Source organism: Saimiri boliviensis, chromosome 13 (genome assembly GCF_048565385.1).
Source record: "Saimiri boliviensis isolate mSaiBol1 chromosome 13, mSaiBol1.pri, whole genome shotgun sequence".
In the NCBI taxonomy this organism is placed as follows: Eukaryota; Metazoa; Chordata; class Mammalia; order Primates; family Cebidae; genus Saimiri; species Saimiri boliviensis.
The window spans coordinates 62634602-62651829 of record NC_133461.1 but is presented as its reverse complement, the minus strand read 5'-3'; the positions used below and the strand labels follow the sequence as shown (position 1 = coordinate 62651829).

General features: G+C 44.9%; 1 protein-coding gene across 4 annotated transcripts in view; it reads left to right on the top strand.

Moving 5' to 3' along the window:
- The window catches only part of L3MBTL4 (L3MBTL histone methyl-lysine binding protein 4), a 456802-nt gene extending 443104 nt beyond the window's left edge, over positions 1 to 13698 (top strand). For 3 of the 4 annotated variants that reach the window (XM_074383753.1, XM_074383752.1, XM_039463865.1), the window contains exons 18-19: positions 8468 to 8530; positions 12030 to 13698. In XM_074383753.1, the coding sequence (XP_074239854.1) occupies positions 8468 to 8530; positions 12030 to 12197 (231 nt within the window). In that variant the 3' untranslated portion in view covers positions 12198 to 13698. Of the gene's footprint in view, positions 1 to 8467; positions 8531 to 12029 lie in introns of those variants that run through there. The other variant, XM_074383754.1, reaches the window with a different exon arrangement.
- The last annotated feature ends 3530 nt before the right edge of the window (positions 13699 to 17228 follow it).

The window sequence follows — 17228 nt, the reverse complement described above, 5'->3', positions numbered from 1 at the left end:
ATAAGGGCCAGAGCTTGTATCACCTTCTCAGGGGTGCCATTATGCAGAACAGACACCACTGTTAGGGACATTAGCAGTGACCAGGAAATGGGAGGGAGCTCTGATTGGACAGATTTCAAGTGTGGCACTTAACAGAAGCAAAAGCCCAAGATTGGGAGGTGATTCAAGGGAAGTAGCTGAACTAGGTGAAACTGTCATTAGGACTGGGAAGATGTCAGAAGGAAGACCAGAGAAAGAGAAGGTGTCAGGAAGATGAGAGCCCCGGCCCTTGGTTCTCTGTTGTGGGTGCAGGTGGAATCTCAGCCCTTGCTGCTGGGAGAGGCCTTAGAACCTTTCTAGACTGAAAATAGTCACGGGAGAGGCTAAGTGTTTGGCATACAACGCTCCTGCTCCTGCCTCTTCCATTACCATGACTTCTGTCTGGGTTGCATTCAGGGAAAACCATTTTCATTATTCCCTAGCATTGAGCATTTCTTAGTCCTGCTGTCTCCCTAACTAGATGCCCTGAGGACAAGGACTGTATCCTGAATTCCCTTCCATGTCCTCACACACTACAGCACATTTCCCAGTACCAACAGCGGTCCTCAGGAATCATCTTTGATGGGTTGAAAATGCGATCTTTGTGATTGCTCTATTTGTATCTTTGAAAATAAGGGAGCTACTTAGAGGTCCCCAGTGAGTTCTTACCCATGGCAGACTGTGAGGCTGCTTAGAGAAGCCACAATAAAAATGATGAGCAGGACAGCAATGATGTGAAAGGCAGTTCCAGGCTGTGCTGGACTAGGGGGGCTCAGGGTGCTTTTGTGTTTAGTTGTCGGAGAGGAGCCTCCACAGCCAAGGACAGGGAGTTTTGGAACGAACTGGGCATCCTTGTATGAAGTGCCATTCGGCAAGACTTGGGAGAGAGATCCAAGATGGCTGATCACTAACAGCTCGGGATTGTAGCTCCCACTGAAAGCGCAAAGAATGAGAGGACACCACACCTTCACATGAATTCTTGTTGCTCACGCACCAGGAGATTCCCAGCGGAGGAGCCCCACGGGTCGCCAGCGCGACTCTTGTGACCGGCGAGGCGGTTTTGCCGGCGCCTTGGAGCGACGGTTCTTGGTGCAGAGTCGGAAAAGCACCATCAATCTTAACGCCGCTGATTTGGTTGGTGCAGTGGGTTGCTCAGATTTCGGCGCTGAGAATCAGTAAGTTGGACGTCCACTCAGAAACCTAATTACAAAGACGGTGAATTCAAAGATCACAGATGGATAAATTTATAACAAAGGGAAGAAAACGGCCAAAAAAGGCTGAGAATGCCCAAGATCAGAACGCCTCTCTCTCAGCGGGGGATCACAGTTCCCCATCAGCATCAGCAACGGAACAAGGCTTGATGGAGAACGAGTGTGTTCCAATTACAGAAGCAGGCTTCAAAATGTGGATAATGAGAAACTTTTGTGAATTAAAAGAACTTGTTTTAACCCAATCTAAAGCAACTAAGAACTTTGAAAAAAGATTTGACGAAATGTTAACAAGAATACACAATTTAGAGAGGAATATAAGTGAATTGATGGAGCTGAAAAACACAATAGGAGAACTTCGTGAAGTATGCACAAGTTTTAACAGCCAAATTGATCAAGCAGAAGAAAGGATATCAGAGGTCGAAGACCAACTCAATGAAATAAAACAAGAAGACAAGATTAGAGAAAAAAAGATAAAAAGGAACGAGCAAAGTCTCCAAGAAATATGGGACTATGTGAAAAGACCTAATCTACGCTTGATAGGTGTACATGAATGTAACGAAGAGAATGAATCCAAGCTGGAAAATACGCTTCAGGACATTATTCAGGAAAATTTTCCCAGCCTAGTAAGGCAGGATAATATTCAACTCCAGGTAATACAGAGAACACCACAGAGGTATTCCTCAAGAAGAGCAACTCCAAGGCACATAATCGTCAGATTCACCAGGGTTGAAATGAAGGAGAAAATACTAAGGGCAGCCAGAGAGAAAGGTCAGGTTACCCACAAAGGGAAGCCTATCAGACTTACAGCAGATCTCTCAGCAGAAACCCTACAAGCCAGAAGAGAGTGGGGGCCAATATTCGACATCCTTAAAGAAAAGAACTTTCAACCCAGAATTTCACATCCAGCCAAACTAAGCTTCACAAGTGAAGGAAAAATAAAGATTTTTGTGAATAAGCAAGCACTCAGAGATTTCATCACCACCAGGCCTGCTTTACAAGAGCTTCTGGAAGAACCACTACACATAGAAAGGAACAAACAGTATCAGCCTTTCTAAAAAAATTATCAAAAAGAGCATCAATATAATGAAGAATTTACATCAACTAATGGACAAAATAGCCAGCTAATGGCAGTATTAAACTCACATATATTATTATTAATTCTAAATTTAAATTGACTAAATCCCCCAATCCAAAGACAGGCAATTTGAATAAAAAACTAAAACCCATCAGTATGCTGCATCCAGATCCATCTCACATTCAAGGATACACAAAGACTCCAAACAAGGGATGGAGAAAGATTTACCAACCAACCAGAGAGCTAAAATAAATAAATAAAAAGCAGAAGTTACAATCAAGCAACAAAGATCAAAAGAAGCAAAGAAGGACATTATATAATGATAAAAGGATCAATGCAACAACAAGAAGAGCTAAAGATCCTAAATATATACGCACCCAATACAGGAATACGCAGACATACAAGACTTATAAAGAGACTTAGACTCCCACATAATAATAGTGGGAGACTTCAACATTAATATTAGACAGATCAATGAGACAGAAAATTAACAACGATATTCAGGACTTGAACTCAGATCTGGAACAAGTAAATGTAATTAACATTTATAGAACTCTCCACTTTAAATATACAAAATATACACTCTTATCAGTACCACATCATATCAACTTAGAAGTTTAAAAGAAATCTTGGTTGGCTCCTTGTTTGTTATTCTCTTCCCTCATTTTCTTTTATATCTCCATTATTAAGGACAATTATAGCCATACCCATATTTAGACTGCATTCTAGCCCGGGCAATAAAGCAATACCCCCATCCTCTCTCCCTCTTCCTCTTTCTCTTTCTTCCTCTTCTTTTTATTCTTTTTCAAAAAAAAAAAAAAGACTTAATACGGGGTGTCTGCAGCAGAAGGTGGAGTGAAAGCATGGCCTCTTTGTCTGCCTTCCTGGCCTGGGAGGAAGACCTCTGTTCTGTTATGACACCTGCGAAGAGAGGCCAGCACGGGGCCGTTGTAACACTCCGCAGAACTATGAGCCGCCTCTTAACTCCTTTGTTACTGTGCCTGTGTCTCCTAGAGCACCGTTTTTCAAAGCACAGGTAGGCTGTGAAGACAACTTAGTGGTTATAAAATGAAAGACCAGACAAGATGAGAGCACATCATAGGTTATGAGGGTTGGTTGTTGGCTTGCTAAACTTTGGAGAGGGATGTGTGTGGGTGTGTGCACCTGCGTAGTCATGGAGGTGTCAAGTATGTGTCTTACTCTGGGTCATGAAACTATCCTGTACAAGAGTATAAGCTTTTAAGAATAGGAACTAATATAGTTTCACATCTTTTAATCTTGTGCTATTTTATAAAAAAGCATCTTGCAGAGAACAGGGGTTTGACAAATGGTTGAGTGAGTAAATGAGTTCTTGAATGAATGAGCAGGTGGGCTTCGTGTAGGCTGTTCCCTGATTCTGCCAGGTATATATGTCTAGGCACACGCAGGCAGGCAGAGCGAGATATGTGGTATGCACATTTACCAACCTAGCTATGACTCAGTTATGCTCAGTGCACGTATGGGTACTTTTATTTCTCTTATTAAAAAATGCTTCTTAAAGCACTACATATAAATTGCCCTAACCTCAACCAAGTGCTCCCTAAATGTTCATTAACTTTAAAAGATGACAGTCACTTTAAAAGCAGCCTTTACACAGGCAGGGGTGCTTTTGAAAAATTCAGGGTACTGCTAACTAAGCAGAGCAGCCTTATAAAACTGGGCCCTTAAAAAAAAAGGGCAAATAAACTCTGCTGTTAAAAAATAAGACCCAGGCTGGAAACATGCTCCCCAGTGGACGATTAGCCAGTATAGTCAGGCACATATCTACAGGCTCAGCGAGATAGAGAACACCAGCATTTAGAAAGATTTAAGGCAGCAGCAGCCCCACGAAGAACACAAGGCCTGCTGAGCTCCAGCAAGGATGCCAGGGAAAGTAGGGCGTGGGGTAAGTGAGGTCAGCCGGAGGGATGGGCTCCTCTCAGAGCCCAGGCAGTGCCATCCCTCCCAGCCTCCCCAAACTGCTGTCTCATACTCAGAATTAACTTCCTCAGTGTCCTTCCAAAACAAAGGAGGGAATTTAGCTGTAGGACACTGCCTGCCTGCGAATGTGTGTCAGCAATCACAGCACTGTGTGGGACACTCCCCAGAGCCAAGCCCGAGGGGAGGCACCCATGTGGCAGCCCCCACACCGCAGGGTGCTGCCCAGAGCCAAAGCCAAGACCCAGGCCACCCCCTGGCCTCCATTCCCTTTGAAAAAGCAGATGCCCCCTCACTGCTATGGCTTCTGTGGGCGCAGGGCAAGTGGATGGCCATCTCCTCTTTCGCAGAGGTCATGCCAGGCCGGACAAACTGTCCACATTTTACCATAAACTTGAAGGGAAAAAAAAAATCAATCTCTTTTAAGAGGAGAATGAGAGGGAAACTTCTTGATATTACTCTATTCTATGCTAAAGCTCACCAGTTTGAGAAAATCTGTAGCAAAATTTATGAAAGCTCAACGTACAATTTCTTTGGAAGGGAAGTAGTTACCGACTAATAATATTGAATCAAGGCCTTTGCATATTTTAAAATTCTTGGCCAGAAGTCTGTCTTAATAGAGTTCATGGAACTTTTTCCCTACTTCGGAAAAAGAAAGATAGGCTGAATCGAATGGGAATCTCTTTCCAAAATGGCAGAGTCTTTTGGAGCGGTGTGAAGCCAAGGAGGGTGTCCGGGTGGCGGGTGAGGCGGAGGCCACCACGGGGCAGGGCTGCGTCCGCTCTGTTGACACTTTGGTTTAACACATTATTTATTCCCTTTGAGAAAATCCAGTTTACTTTTCACACATGGACAGTGATTTCTTGGCCAACGATACTGAGAAGGGAGAATGTGGTCCTTTTCTGTTTGCCCAGAAAAGGGCAGTTTAACATAGGCAAACCATCAAAGCAACTTGCAACACTTTTGCTGCAAACAGTTCTCTGAACCAGTATGTAAAAGAGACCATGTTTCTAACCAACCACTTCTTTCCCCTACCAGTGGGGAAAACACTGTCCCCTGCTGACTTGGCCTTCCCACTGCAGTGAGTGATTGAAGTCGGACAAAACGTGGGTCGTCAGCTAATTACTGGCCCCTCTTCTCTGTTTCTATTATTTCATCCTATGATACTCAGCCCTCCTTCCTGTGGAAAAAGTGAGCCCAGCAAAACTGGGGCAATTTTGCGCCCCCCTCCAGGGGCATTTGGCAGTATCTGGGCACATTTTGCATTGTTACAACTGGGAAGGGGACTTTGCTACTGGCACCTCGTGAGAGATGTCATTAAACAGCCCACAACACCCAGCACAGCCCTCATAGCAAAGGACTACCTGGCCCGAGGTGTCAGCATAAGGGCTGAGGAACCTGGTTTTATAGCATTTTCCTGCGCTTATCTTTGATCCCTCTTGCCGCCACACCCAGCCTGTCATCAGAACTGCAGGATCTTAACCTTGCAGCACCTCCTGCCTCAGCTCTTTGCTGTGCTCCATGCAGAGTGTCCAGGCCCTAGTGCTTCCCACTGGATTGCTGCAAACACCTCCCAGCCGATGCCCTGCCTAGCCCTGAGGCTCCGCACGAGTCCTTCCAGACCCTGCTGGACGGTTTCTCCAGCTTCCTGCAGCAAGCACTGTGGTCCTCGGCCCTCAGTGCACACTGGAACCAACTGGGAAGCTCTAAAAACATCTCCTCAGTGCTTGGATGCAGTCCAGCTCCATTGATCTGTCATCTGTGTAGCATGAGGCCTGGACTGCAGGCAGGGCGAAAGCTCTGCCGAGGATTCCAGTGCCTGGCCAGGGTGGAGCGCCAGGGCTCAGGGCGCCCCGCTGCAGCGCAGGAAGTGCAGGCCCACACCTGGAACCACGTGGCCCTCCCATCTCCTGCCACTCCCTGTAGACGACTCAGCTCAGCCAGACTGCACTCCTCCTGCTGCTCACACCCACCCTGTAGCCCTGCACTGTCCTGCTTTGGGGTTTGCTCCTGGGATTCTCTATGCCTTGAATTTCTTCCCCGCTCATCCACCCCAAATCGCCACAGCAGAAATACTGTGCATCGCACAGTGACCCTCTCACGGGCCCCCTTCTTCCTGATGTCCTTCCTGAAGGCCCACCTAAGCTTTGTGCATTCCCTTCCTAACGCCCGGAGCCTTCCCAACTCTCTCAAGGGTGTTAGCACATTTGACTACACGTGTTGCAGTGAGCGAGAAGCTTTCCTGTTCTCCCTGTTCCCCTCAGTCCTCCCACCACTAATCAAACCATCAACTCATTGAAAACACCAGCGCAACCAGCTCCCGGGGCAGCTCTTCCAGCAGCCAGCTCGAGGCCCCACACACAGCCAGCACTGACCTCACACATGGCCAGCAGAGCGGTCTGGGGAATGATGGAGCCAGCCGCCCTGTGTCCTGGGCCCCAGCCATTTGCCACCATTAGCCCTGCCACTGCCATCACCTGCCACAGTTGTCCTGTCTCTGCAGCTTGACCAGCGGCATTGCACAGCTTTCCTCAGCTCCCAGAAAATACTGAAGGTGCTCTATATACTTCCTTCTCACCTAGAGAAAGAAAACCGTATTAGTCCAGCAAACAGACTCAGCTTCCTCCACCTGAACTGCCAGAAAGTTGGTTCTCAGGTGAACCAGCTCATAATACTAAGAGCCCGGGCCAGCAGAGGCACTCAGTAGCACAGGCCCTCCTGGGGCTTGGAGGTGCCCTTGCATGGCAGCAATATGGCTGGTGTGAAAGGTTTTTTTTTTTTTTTTTTTTAAATCTTTATCACTCCAAACTTTAGAATAAGATTGCAAAATGACTGATGAATATATTTGCAGCACCAGGGGTGAGTAAAGCAGACATGGAGATGCTGATCACCCCTAAAAAAAAAAAAAAGAGATATTCTGAACTCTTCACATTTGCACAGACTAAATATAGCTGTGAGACCACAGGGGACAGAGCTCAGGAGGGAGCACAGGTGTTCAGCCCCAGGGTATGCCCCGTGGGAGTTGACCCTGACCGCTCTGTCACCTGGGATCAGCAAACACCTGGTGCTGTCTCCTGCGTCGTTAGAGGCAGCGTCTGCTGACTTCTCCAGGAGAGGCTTGGAGGGAGCCTGTGCTCACAGACCTCTCTGTGGGTAGGACCTGTGGATACCCTGTGTTCTCCAGCATCAAGAACCTTCCCCATGAAACCAGGGAGAGGAGAAGGGCCAGCACACACAATTCCGTTGACGTGAGAGGCAGAGAACCAGAAAGAACAAAACAAACGAGACAGTTCCCTGCAAGTATCACCTCCCAAGATGACACTTACTGTGCTGTTCCAGCCTGCGTTTCATCCCCCACTGAGACAAGACCAGAGCTAGCCAGTAGTGCAGACCACCCAGCTGTCATATCTGTTGTTGGAGTCTACCCTTTGCCATGTTTGTCTGATCAGCTTCCCAAAGGTATCTGTTAGGAACACTCAGGGGCTTCCTGAGCTGATAGCCAGATCTTTGTCTGAGTTCTTTCTTAATAAAAGGAAATCTGGGGGCATGTGGGGACATGGTGAGGGTGGGAGGCTGAGGTGAAGAGACTGATTCGCCAGAACTTAGGTTCTAGAGATAGCAAAGCTGAATTCCAAAATGTCTGTGCTATTTGCCAGCCATATGTGGCCTTGGGTAAGTGCTGAACCTCTTTGGGCTTGGGCTTCATCGTTTATGTGGGGATTCAGCTCTGCATAGATTCACTGATCTCCTGTGGTTCGCTAGGCCCCAGGTAAGGCACTGAGCTTCGGAGATGATCAGGTGGAGGCCTTGCCTTCCGGTCTGCCTAGAGCCAAGTGGGCAGGTCCCCACTCCTAACTGTGCTGTGATAACTGCTGCACAAGACTCGCCCTCACTGACCCCACAGGGGAGTCAGGAGAATAAGATGCAGACGCTTCCAGAAGGCCAGAGCTTCACATATGGAGGCTGTTACTGTCATCATTATAACCACAACCCTATGCCGGTCAGCACAGTAATAGGAGGACAGAAAAGATCCTGGGGGCTGGTCTAATTTCTGAGTTGATGAATGCTAATACAACTTGATAGTTACTGTTTAAGTCCCAAGTGTTTGAGAGACTTGAAGTGTATTTTACTCAAATGTTGAATGACTACAACCTCAACATTATTTCAGGTGCATGTATTAAATAAGGCTTTTCATCTTGCACTGTAGGTGACTGAGTTTGTACAGTCTCTTCTGGGCTGTGAAGAGCATGCCAGGTGCTTTAAGAAAGAGGTAAGTGCTGCGAAAATTTTATGTGTGTGTGTGTGTGTGTGTGTGTGTGTGTGTGTGTATGTGTGTATATATGTATTTTCTATACTTCTAGCCCCAGAAGTGTTTTGTTTTCATTTACTTAAGTGTAAATAAGTACAGTTTGGAGCAGCAAGAGAAAGGAGATCCAGCAGGAATAGAGCCCAATGGTACAGTGTGGGACCAAGTGGGGTCAATCTCTGCCTTCAGTCCTCATATTTTCTAGGTTTGTTGCAGAATATCACGGCACTTGGTGCATACAGCATGCTCAGGACATACACTATTTGCTGGAAGAATAAATGGACAAGATAATTAATACCTAGGGCTGTCATGAGGCCTCTCCATTGGCAGCATGAAGCCATTTGGGGGAAGGCAGGGATCCTCCCTTGGTATTGCACTTGGGAAAGAGAGGGGGTTTGTCTACTCCAAACTCAGAGTGGGACTATCCTCTCTATCCCTGCCCTGCATTTGCTTCCAGAGAAGCCCCAAATCCTTCTATGGGGTTTCTGTCTCTCACCCGCTCTCGGTTGGGAATGTACTGAACTGCTTCACGTATTTCCTGGAATTAGTATCCATAGCCACAGAGGCCCTAGAAGAGACTGGACATCCCCGGCTACAGAATGATGCATATAGTAATCCCAGTGACTGTGTGTCATGGGCTTGCCACGTGTCAGGTGCGGTGCTAAGCACTTTACAACTGTTGTCCTTTGATGCTTGTGACAACTCTACAATGCCAGTTTACTGATGAAGAAGCTCAGGCCCAGGAAGTTTAGGCAGAGCAAGGAAAGGGCAGAGTCAGATTCCACCTCACATCCATGGGAGAGCTCGGAGCCTCTGTCATTGCTCTAGAACTCTCCAAGAAAACCACCCTCCTACAAACCGAAAGGCAGCACACACCTCTCCCTCTCTCAGGTTCAGAGCATGCATGGGTTAAGGGACGTGCTCACTGAGTTTTGGGTTCTGGACCCCTCTGAGCACAGTAGAGGAACTCAGCCTCAAGGTCAGATGGCCTCAGTCTGGGTAGCCGCCACATGTGGGGTTCACTGGTTCCGCCTGAGCTCAGCACGGCTTGGGCATAGTTGGCCAGGCTCACACATACAGTCCACTCTGCAGGTAGCGATGCCCAAAGCCTGCCTTGTCCTCAAGTCTGTCCACGCAGGGGGAGAGGGAGTGGCTCTTTGCAGATCGAGTTGCTCACTTTGCAGATTGGCACCCGCTGACCAGTACTGTCACTTTAGGCAGTTTGCTGAACCCCTCTTGTCCCTCCTTTCTGAAACACAGATTTGCAAGAGGGTCTCTTAAAGATTAGAGTGAGTATGTTTGAAGCATTGAGACCTGTTCTTTTCCCAAAGTAGGATATTAATAAAGGCAGCAGTATACAGCAGAGGGTCTCCTCTGGGCTCCAATAAGCCCTGCCAGAAATCCCAACTTTGCCCCTTAGAAGCTGTGTGAGCTTGGACAAGCTTGCAATGACAGGTTTTCTCATCTATATTACAGGGTTATCAGGAGAATCAAACCCATATAATAGATTATGAGAGCTCCATAAACGTTAGCTGTTATCGTCATCACTGTCATTACCTTATTCTTAGGACAACGGGCTATTTGGACAGCAATTTTTGCCTGAAAATGCTGAGGCTGAGCTCAGGTCAGGGTGTGGATGCAGGCTTATTTTCCCTCCTCTCCCTTGGGGAAAATGCCCTTCACCCCAGGGGAAAAGTGTTTCCTCCTCTAGATGGATAAGTCCTTATCAGACAATATATCATAAATGCACAGGAAGATTTTAACTTTTTAAAATGTTAAAACTTTGAAACCCTATCCCTGGGGTCCAGGGTAATTCTATCAGTGAGACATTGACAATATAGGATTTGTTATTATTGTTAGGTTTTGTTTTTTTTTTTTTTGGCAGAGTCTTGCTCTGTCACCCAGGCTAGAGTGCAGCAGAACAATCTTGTCTCACTGCAACCTCTGCCTCCTGAGTTCAAGTGATTCTCCTGCCTCAGCCTCCTGAGTAGCTGGGACTATAAACACACGCCACCACACCTGGCTAATTTTTGAATTTTCAGTAGAGATTGTGGAGGTGGGGGCGGTCTCACTATATTGGCCCGGCTGGTCTTGAACTCGTGACTTCAATTGGTCTGCCCACCTCGGCCTCCCAAAGTCCTGAGATTATAGACATGAGCCACCGTGCCCAGCTGGGGTATGTATTATTAAATTTGAAAAGGTTTAGAACCACGATACTAAGTTCGTGGAAGAGTGTTTCCATAGAAAACCCTTCCATTCCTGCCTTCTTGGTTCTGGAGCTGGAATCATCTGAGCTAGGCTGTGTCAATCAATGACAGTGCAGCAGTCCCACAAGTCGTGTTAAGGTCACTGGGGCCTCCAGAAGCTGGGAAAGCAGCCTGCATGGTGGCCACTACCATCCTGTGAGTCTCGGGAAAGCTGTTACATTTCATGCTGTAATTTTTTTTTAATTGAAAAATATTTAATTGTCAAAACAAGACTGAATATATTCAAGGTGTATAATGTGACGATTTGATATACTTACAAAATGCGTGATGATTACCACAGTCAAATTAACTCTTTCCATTACCACCCATGGCATACATCAGAGACCCCAGATCTTGTTCATCTGGAGCCAGGAATCATTCTGTGCAAGTTTTGAAATATGTTTTGAAAGTTCAATAAATAAAACATTTATTTTGTATGTGTTTTTGCTTATAATGCTATGTATTCTTTAAAAAATTTAAACACAGGAAAGTTGAAAGGATTAAATAATAACTAACCACTCTTCTACCATCCAAAGATAATTTCTGTTAACATTGGGGGTAAAGACTTCAAATATTTCAAATATGCATATATATATACATGCAGCTATGGGTGTTTAATTTTACAAAGTAAAGCTGAAATCTTTCTCTATCATATACCATGTTCTGTTGCTTACTGACTTAAAAAAAATCCTAAATCATTAAATGTTTCATAGAGACTTGCTTTTGGGTGACTGCATAGAGGTCCACTCTGTGACTATAGTATCATTTACTTCTGCTATAATTGGGAACAGTGGATTACTTTAAAGATTTCAGTATTATAAATAATACTAGAGTATACACATTGCACATTATTCTCTTGGGAAAAATTCCTGGAGATTTACTTGGTAATGTTTTTAAGCCTCTTGATATAAATTCAAGCCAAGCTTTTTAAAACACAGCAATAGAAATTTAGCCTGGGAGTAGTTAGTGTCTATTGAATTCATATTTAACAGAGTGAGCACCTTTTTAATTTAACTTCAGAGTTCTGAAGAAAGGACTGGAGTGAGGCAATGGTTGTAACTAAGCCAAGTGAGAGCTGCCATCATTCTCTTTCACTGCTGAGCTCAACAGGGAGGCTGTGACGAGTTCAACGTCGTGCTCAGAACCTAGAGTTACTGGTGAGTAAACAGGCTTCCATGACAAAACATGTTTATTTGTGTCTATTTCTATATTTGCAGCAGATTGATGGCAAAGCCTTCCTGCTTCTGACACAGACAGACATTGTCAAAGTGATGAAGATCAAACTGGGCCCAGCACTGAAGATTTACAACTCTATCCTGATGTTCAGGAATTCCCAGGACCTCCCTGAAGAAGATACTGTCTCAGGCCCAGAAGTCAAGGGATGAACGCGCTCCCTGAACTTGCTCTGGCACCAGGACCTGCGCTCTTTCAGCAATAAAATTGGAGCACATTAATTTGATGTTAATGTCCCCATGGCCATATCTAAATTGAATCCGGACTTTTTAAAGTGTCTGTGATTTGTGTATATGTTTAGAGGATTTTGATGACTGGTTCAGTGCCAGTGACTCAGAGGCTTAGGCCCATCTGTGGGTTTGGTTTACAAGCATTGTTATCTTTGGTGGGATCCGCTCAGCTCTGATGTTTGCAAGACAGACCAAAGAAGCCCACACAGCCACCTTTATTCTTCTCCATCACCATAAAAGAAACCATTTTCCACTTTATAAGCATACAACTCTCAAGTGGTAAAATATTAGAAAAACAGTATTCTTGAATATATTGTTAATGTTTTTATCAGAACAACATGGAGCTTGGCTCAGATCTGCCATGGAGCACAGCTAGTCTCAGAGCTAGGGGCCTGGTGCTTTCAAAAGACTTCATGCAAGATTTTTGTGTACTTTACTCAGGAAAGTGTGACTCTCTAAAAAATAATAATAAGCACATGTTTTCATGATTCGTTAATTCTCCTTTTGTTTCATTAACCATTTCTCGGTTGTGCTCCCAAGGTTTCCTGGAGCTTCCAAAAAGGAGAGTGGCCAGGAGTCATGAAAAGCGAGTCAGGTGGGCACTTCCAAAAGCTGGAGAGACCCTTCTGAGGACCCTCCACCAGCAGTGGGGACTCGGGGAACCCAGTCCTAACACTGGTGTGGCTGGTGGGCCAGAGGCTCACCTGCACAGAACTCCTCCCAGCTCCCACTCTGAAGGGCATTTCAGAACTGACTAGTTTCCCTGCAGTCTGTCAGAACCCCTGTAATAAGGAACTGTGTTGTATTACATCTGGGACTGAGTGTGCATCTTTACAAATGGAGACACACTATTCAAAGGGAAGATCTCTAATGTAGGGAGCGTGGTACTTATTCGTTGGAAACATTCCGATTTGTTGTCAGGCCTTATTTGTTTTTTCTAAGTGATTATATCTAAAGGTTAAGTTGTGTGGAGGCAGTCCCACAGTTTTGAAAGACAAGTACCTCTTTTCTGATACTTCCTACTACTTTTACAGGTAGTAACAGCTACAAATGCTCTCCCGAAAATGGAGAGCCACCATTTTTGGGTGGGGAGAAAGAGGGGATAGATTCAAAAAAGAGATTGTGTCCACTTGCTTCATTAAGAATGTTATGGTTTAAGAAAGCTGATTCTGCTTGGAGAATTTCTCAAACTTTTCTTTTTCACTGAAGAAAATAAACTCTAAGAGGTGTGCATATATAAAATTTCTTTAGATCCTTACCTAAATGGAATTTTAATATATTATTGGTTGATGTAAATTTTGTTTCTGTGGAGTTTTGTTTATTGTTTTGCTTTTTGTAGACTGCCATGTGCAATTAAAATTCCCGCTTCTGCCATGTTAAAATTTTAATATATTTTAAATGATAATAAACAGAGAAGACAAAATTTATACCTGACTACCTTGATGCCTATGTTATGATGACCCATGCTCATCCCACAACCTGGAGTCTGGGTTTTCTCAGCCATGGAAGAACAGAGGTAACTCTGCCCACATTAGCTAACAAGGAAGTCAGCCATTTTTGAGTGCTGTCTTTCTTGGGATACATTTCCCAAGGGAAGCAGGTTTAGGTGTTTATAATTTGAGACATTAAATTGGAATTTTAAAAATTAATAAGAATTGCTCATCTCAGAATTATTCATTGTATGGATTCCATGGAAGACCTGAGATTTGTGGTTTGTATATCAAACACATGTCATTTCAACAGAAGGGCCTTGAACAGGTTGGATAATACCAAGTCAAATGGAGTTGAACTATTATGCTCCTAGGAGACAGTGATCAGAGAGAAAGGGATCAATCCAGGTATCTAACTGCCTGCCAGACATCCCCACATTGTCACCCAAGAACCTCAACCTGGAGGTACTCAGCAGGGAGTTTTGTTCCCCCCATTCTAATACTTCTCACCAAGTGAACCATGGCATACCAGAGCAGCTGCACAAGCCAGGAGCCTCCGATCACCGCCTCTGTGTCGCTTTCTGTGGTAGAATTCTTCTACCAACACAACATCACTGCAATGAGGAGGGGATGTGCGGTCAGTGCTAGAGAGCTGGCCTGGGCAGGCCCTGGCCCAGTGCAAACACCACAACCCTGCCAGTGCCCACCTTTCAGCCATTCTCTGCTCCTGTTCACATCCAGGCTGGATTTGCACTGAGCTTCTTTATTTCTCCAAACTCACCCTGCTCCTAGGCCCCACTTTGTATTTGTGGGTCCCCTGCCTGAGGCCGTCTCACCCCTCCTCTTCCCACTTCTCAGTAGGCCTTCCGGACTCCTTCGCTGTTGGGTTCCTGACTCACCTAAGAGCCCCACAGCAGCCTGCACCTCTCCATCGCATTGCTGTTCACTGTTGTTATTACTTGTTTGTCTCTCGCCCTTAGCCTAGAAGATCTGAGCAGACAAAGACTGGGTCTGGCATGCACATCACTTATTCTAAGCACCTAGCATAGGACCTGACACTCACTCAGCACACAGCAAGTGATTTGTTGTATCAATGACCAAAGCGAGCCAACCCAACTCAATGCAAATCCCAGCTCTGCAACTTCCTAAATAGGTGTAAGCTCTCTATAAATGAGAAAATAACACCTTCTCCAGGGGTTTTAAAATTTGATTTTGGGGATGTGTGCGTGAGTGTGCGTGTAAACAGCACATAGAAAGTGATGACACCTGACAGCAGCCATTAAGTAGGCATCAGAACAACAACCGGAATGACGGAACGGAACCTAAACAACGATCCATTCATTTAAGTCGACAGAGGACCAGACTTCCAGGAAGCTCCTGGAACAAACTCCTTGAGTTTGCATCAAGCCTGACGCAGCCTTCAGGGATCCTGCAGGGCCCACTCTTCTAGGTGCAGCTCATGTTCGGAGGATCCCCTGGCGTGCTCTCAAGGGGCTGTCGCTGCCTTGGACTCGGCCACCTACATCCAGCTTCCTCCACCGTTCCCTTCCCTCCTCCTGATGCTCTGCAGGAAGGTTTGGAACATAAGAGTTGAGATTGTTCACTGTGCCAGGAGGACCCCCACCACTGTCAGGGGCCAGGCAGCACCCAGAAATGACACAGGTGACGGAAGACCTTGCTGCTCTTGGGCACAGCCTCAGCCTCTGACTCTGCTCCTCTTTTCCTTATCCCCCAGGAATGTGAATTGAGTCAGGGACAAAGGAAAAAATTATCAACAGGGCTTCAAGAAATACAAATTTCCAGGTTATTAGAAAGAGTTCCCCCCAAGGACCATTTGTACATCACAATCATGAGTACACACCATGAGGCTGGAAATTAGATCATTAGCATGAATCCTAAGGGAGCTTAGGACTTCTGAGACTAGAGTCTTTGAAAGCCTGTAATTTTAGATAATTCTTGCAAAAAAAATAAATTTCTCTCACTTCCAACAGCCCTAGGATATTTAAAAAAAAAAAAAAAACTCTATCATTCACAATCTTTGAACACTTCCTCTCCCCTGTGATTAGAATTCCTGACCTTGTAGAATCCACATACCAAAGCATTTCTAAGAGTGACAGCAAAAGAGATTGACTCCTTGTTAACGCAGGATTCCAAGTCATGACGGCTTCCTTTTGTGAAGCACTGACTTTCAAACACACCTGGGATTTCCTGGACAAATCATCTTTATCCAAAGAATCTCTATCTTTTGAGTAAGAGTTGGAGGCAGTGAAGGATAGTGGAAAGTGCTGAGGCTTTGGAGTGAGGGCCCAGGTTGAACCCCGAGTCCTACGCCTTGTCTATTACATCATGTGGAAGTCAGTCTTGACCAATGCAGCACATTTACTTATTTCTTTTGGGATGTTGAGTTTTGTTTCATTTTAAGGAATATTCAGTTTGTCTCTGCAATTCCTAAGGCTGAAGAATATGTTCTTGACTATGAAAGTGTTCCTATGAATATATTCTTAATATATTCTCAATTATTAAATATTCTTCATATTTGAGAATATATTCTTTGTGAATATTTTCTCTCATAAATATTATTGCATCTTAAAAACATTCTTATAAATATATTCATGAAGAACATAATTGTGGATTCTTGGATATTCAGAATTTCTATATATTCTTCCCATGAATAAATATATTAATGAATAATATATTCATAGGAAATCTTTCTTCAAAAATGTATTCTTACTAAACTTTCTCAGTCTCTTCTCTCTCCACCCTTCAATTTCCAGCTGCAACAGGAGCTGGGACAGCTCAATGTCTCAACATTGATGCTGTGAAGACAAAACAAAAACCAATTAATTGAAACTCAAGGATACTCAAGAGTTCCCAAGTAAATCTGCTGACTGAGTTAACAAGTCAATTTCCTGACTGAGCCATTCGGTGAATTGGCGATCAACAATTTGGTTTCTCAGTGAAATTGCCTGCTTCCACGTCTTTGCACAATATCTTCCTTTCGGGCAGACGATGGACTTTGAATCTAGTGATCAATAAAACACACCCCCGCTGCCACTGACAGGCTGGGATGCACAGGTGTGTCCAGAGAGTGGTCAGGAGGCTGTGAAGTCACAGCTCTTGAATGATGAGAGCAGAGGACTAAGCAGCATGCTAACAGCAGCTGTGTCCCTCCCTTGGGCCCACAGTGCGCTGAGGGACAAAGCTGCAGATATCCCAGTCACTGTGTGTGATGCTGGCACATAGGAATGACAGGGAAATCGAGGCAGGTCAGGGAGAAGTGTGGCAGTGTAATAAAGTTTAAGAAAAACCTTTAAAAAGGGAATGAAGAGTAAAACGTGGCAGAAATGGGACTTCGAGTTTAAAATATTGAGTTTCTTTTTCTACAAATAGTTTTATTTCATACGATCAGACTAGTTGCTTTGTGCTATGTTTTACCTACTAGGCAATACCCATTGATTTCTCATTTACCTCAGTTTGAAATTAGATTATTCTCCCTTTGATTTAGGAATCTAGGCATCAAGGC